Source organism: Myotis davidii, unplaced genomic scaffold (genome assembly GCF_000327345.1).
Source record: "Myotis davidii unplaced genomic scaffold, ASM32734v1 scaffold44, whole genome shotgun sequence".
NCBI lineage: Eukaryota > Metazoa > Chordata > Mammalia > Chiroptera > Vespertilionidae > Myotis > Myotis davidii.
Window position 1 is genome coordinate 1,415,053 of NW_006299705.1, and position 4,092 is coordinate 1,419,144.

The 4,092-nt window shown below is 36.1% G+C and overlaps 1 protein-coding gene across 1 annotated transcript in view; it reads left to right on the top strand.

Annotated features, from left to right (window-relative positions):
- ARHGEF28 (Rho guanine nucleotide exchange factor 28) overlaps positions 1-4,092 on the top strand; it is a 219,306-nt gene that overhangs the window by 130,839 nt on the left and 84,375 nt on the right. The window contains exon 12 of the mRNA XM_006775561.2: positions 2,411-2,522. Within this exon, the coding sequence (XP_006775624.1) occupies positions 2,411-2,522 (112 nt within the window). The remainder of the gene's footprint in view (positions 1-2,410; positions 2,523-4,092) is intronic.

Sequence of the window (4,092 nt, forward strand, 5' to 3'; positions counted from 1 at the left end):
CTGAAATCCCATAAACTTTGTCAATTTTTCCATAGGAGACAGATTTTCTCTCATTGGCACTTTCACATGGGATTTCATTTTGTTGTGGTTGTTTTTTATTTATTTTTCTTTTCTTAAATTGAGTTTATTGAGATGGCATTAATTAAATTATACAGGTGTCAGGAATACAATTCTACAACATGTCATCTGTATTGTATACCCTTCCCTTCTTGCAGCGAAAGCCCTTTTGTATTTGGATATGCTTTCTTCCTGTTTGATTGTATTATTATCCACTTTTTTCTTCTTAAATTGAGTTTTCTACTATAAAATAATGTGTGCTATGCCCAAACAGCTCTTTACCATGAACACATGGCTGTTATGATAACACTTTATGTTTGTAGTAGAGTGTACAATATACAAACATGTTTTGTGTATGCACAACATCTAGTTTTATCACAACTCCCCTCGGACATAAGAGGTTTATTGTAATTGTTGAGCAGATGAGGTTCTGCAGCAGTGAGATGTCTTGTCTTGGTTACCCACGATGGTGAATAGTCAGAACTCAAATCCAGGCCTGAGTCCTCTCCTTCAGCTCTGAAGCCTGTAGAACTGTCAGAATCTTTTGAATCCAAAGATCATGTGATATTTCTGGATAGTCAGAAATGAGTATGCTTGTCGATGTAGATCCTTCTTAGTTTTGCATTTTGGATGGAATTGTGAAACACTCATCATTATTTGGGATGAAAAGTAATGTCATCTTTGTGAAGCAATTCAGTGTTGTCCACTTTGAAGAAGAATGTGCCTTTAAAGCAGCGGTCGCCAACCGGTGGTTCGTGGACCACTGGTGGTCCGTGAGGTCCGAAAGGTTGGTGACCGCTGCTTTAAAGGATAGCTAGTCTTGCCTCTGAAATTACCTTATGTTACCTTTTACCTGAGGCTTCTGGGTAATTCTTCAAGTCCCATTATTATAAAAAATGACAAGCATCTATGACTTTAGTGCAGAGGGTGGCGTTGGGCGAGGGCCCTCTGTGGCGAGCTCGCTGTTAGGGTTATAGAAAAGCTTGGACCGGCCTTCCTGATGTTCAACCCCAGAAGGCTCTCCCTAATAAGTCAGCCAGAGGGCCCACAGCTCAAGGCCCCTTAAAGCAGGATCAGACATCTATTTTCAACTTTGCCCCAGGCTCTTTATATCGAAGAACTTGGAGAAACCATGCGTTTTCACTTAGGAAGAACAGAAGAGACCAGTGCTTGGGAAGGACAGTTGCTGATGGCTCAGTTTTAGTAGTAAATTGTGCATTACTTTATTCAGCCCTAATTTCAAGTGCCATCTTACAAATGGATGGGTGGGATGGATCCTAAGGCTCCTAGGCCTCTCTCTGGTGGATGGGAGTTGGGTTCCATAGATGGCTTTAGTGGTGTTCTATTGCATATTCATTTAAATTTTCTAGAATATGTAAGAAACCATGTTTTATTATCTTGCCATCTTGAATTTTCCATACATTAATGTTGTAACAGAAATTGTATGTAATTGGGATAACAAAATGACAGGTCATTTAAAAGGAATAAAGATACACAAATAAGTGAAATTCAAACATCATCCCAGGAAGTGCTGGGTGGAAATCTATTACAAGGTAAGCATAGCCTAGGAAGATTTTTATAGTAACGTTATAAACTTAAACAGCTATTTGGAAGTTTTTTAAACCCCTCCAATTATAAGTGGCTATCCCTCTACCTTCTAATGCTTCTAATTTTATGCTATGCTACCTTCTTATCTCTTGTTAAGCATAGAGATAAATATCATCATAGAATTTTGATTAAATGCTACAGTGTAAAAGAAAAATAACTGACAATTCAGGTGAACAAAAGTCAAACTCATTAAATATACAGAGAAAAGTCCTTTGACTTAATTTTTCACTTTTAACTAACTTGATTGGAATGTTATAATTGCATCCTAAAGTATATATAGGAACTATTCCCTAAAGTTTCAAAAAGACAATAAAAATTTAAAAGACATTAGAGTCAAACAGAAACAATAAGATTATAAAAACAGATCCAGAGACAGAGAAGCATCAATCAGACTGTCAAACCTCAGAGGGAAGGTAGGGGAGGGTGGGGGTCAGGGGGAGAGATCAACCAAAGGACTTGTATGCATGCATATAAGCCTAACCAATGGTCACAGACACCAGGGGGGTGAGGGCATGAGTGGGAGGGTGGTGGTGGGGAATGGGGCGATAAGGACACATATATAATACCTTAATCAATAAAGAAATATATATATATACATATAATTTAAATTGGAAAAAAAAGATTGCAACAGAAATATTCAGGTTGAAACCTTTACAAAGATGCTGATTTAGTAACACTCATGGTGAACATATACTTTCAAGACTTGTGTAGCATTTTTAAAAAACTTTATTATGATCTCTTTTAGGAATCACTACTTTCTGGAGTCCGCTCACGTTCTTATTCTTGCTCATCACCCAAAATTTCTTTAGGAAAATCTCGGTTGGTGCGTGATTTTACAGTGTGCAATGCAAGTGAAGGTGAGCATTATTTATCACGCGTCTTCGAAAGCATTCTATTCCAGGGCAGAGTTTTAGTAAAAGTACATAAAATATACAAGGGCAACAGGCAAGAGTTTATTTTTACAATTGATTTTTCTAAGTTTAGCAAAGTCTTTTTTTTTTCATTAGATAGCAGAGAAGTTAAAAATCTGATTTTGATGAAATTAAAAATTTGTACACATATCTCTGTTGATTCTTTGAATAAAATGTAGTCCTCAAATTGTGTAAACTATAATTTATTCTAGGTTCATTATTGTGAGGGCTTTAGAGGATTTTATTTAAGTATAAAAATTACTCTTCCTCTATATATAAATTGCTGAAATAATCTAACTCCTCAGAGGCAAACCATTACAAAATAGATTTTCTTTCATTATTTAGCAAGGGATTTTAGGGAGATGAAATAAGAGAACATATTTGAAACATGAGTAAATGTATCTTAGGTTTTGTGTGGCAATGTAAGCATTCAGAAATGTAACTTTTATGCAATGACATTTTATTTATTTATTTATTTATTTTTTTAAATATATTTTATTGATTTTTTACAGAGAGGAAGGGAGAGAGATAGAGAGTTAGAAACATCGATGGGAGAGAAACATCGATCAGCCGCCTCCTGCACATCTCCCACTGGGGATGTGCCCGCAACCCAGGTACATGCCCTTGACCGGAATCGAACCTGGGACCTTTCAGTCCGCAGGCCGATGCTCTATCCACTGAGCCAAACCGGTTTCGGCTGCAATGACATTTTAATTTAAATATAGTATACTTATAGAAAAGGGTGTAAATTATAAGCATATACAGTGGGGCCTTGACTTATGAGTGTCCCGACTAACGAGTTTTTTGAGATAGCAGCTGTCTCTCCCCCGATTTTTTGCATTGAGTTGACAGAGTAATTTGACTTAATGAGCTCCTTAAGGAACTCCTTAATGAGCTCGGTCTCGGAACGAATTAAATTTGTAAGTCAAGGCCCCACTGTAGTTTGATGAACTTTTATTAAAAGTGAATTCAGATAAAGAAATAGAGCAATTACAGGTAACTCAGAGCTGCCCTGGTAGCCCCTCTCAGTGACTGTCCCCATTTTCAACTTGACTTTGAAATGTAATTATTTCATACTTCTGTACATAATATATTATGTAAAAATTGCATTTCAAGACATATTTGGAAGTGTTCATGCTACTCTGTAATATATAGCATTATAATAAAAATTTTTGTCAGTGTATTAGATAATGATTTTTTGGGTTATCCTTAAGAATCTTAAAAGATTCAGAAAACAAGAGATGTGCTTAAGTACTCGCAACTTCTCAGTGTAGAATATTTAAAATAGGATTTGTTTTACACCTTTCCTTTTAAAATTCTTTATTACATTGCTATTTTGCATTTTATGCTATGTAGAATAGTATTGTAAGCATAATCTTTGTGCTTGGAGCTCCCATCCTAAACACGGCCTTAGGTATGGAAGATATTCAATAAATATTTGTTGAACAAATATGGTAGTCAAGATACTTCAAATACAAAACAAGTGTTACTAGGTGTGCCCCCTGCATGCCCTCCC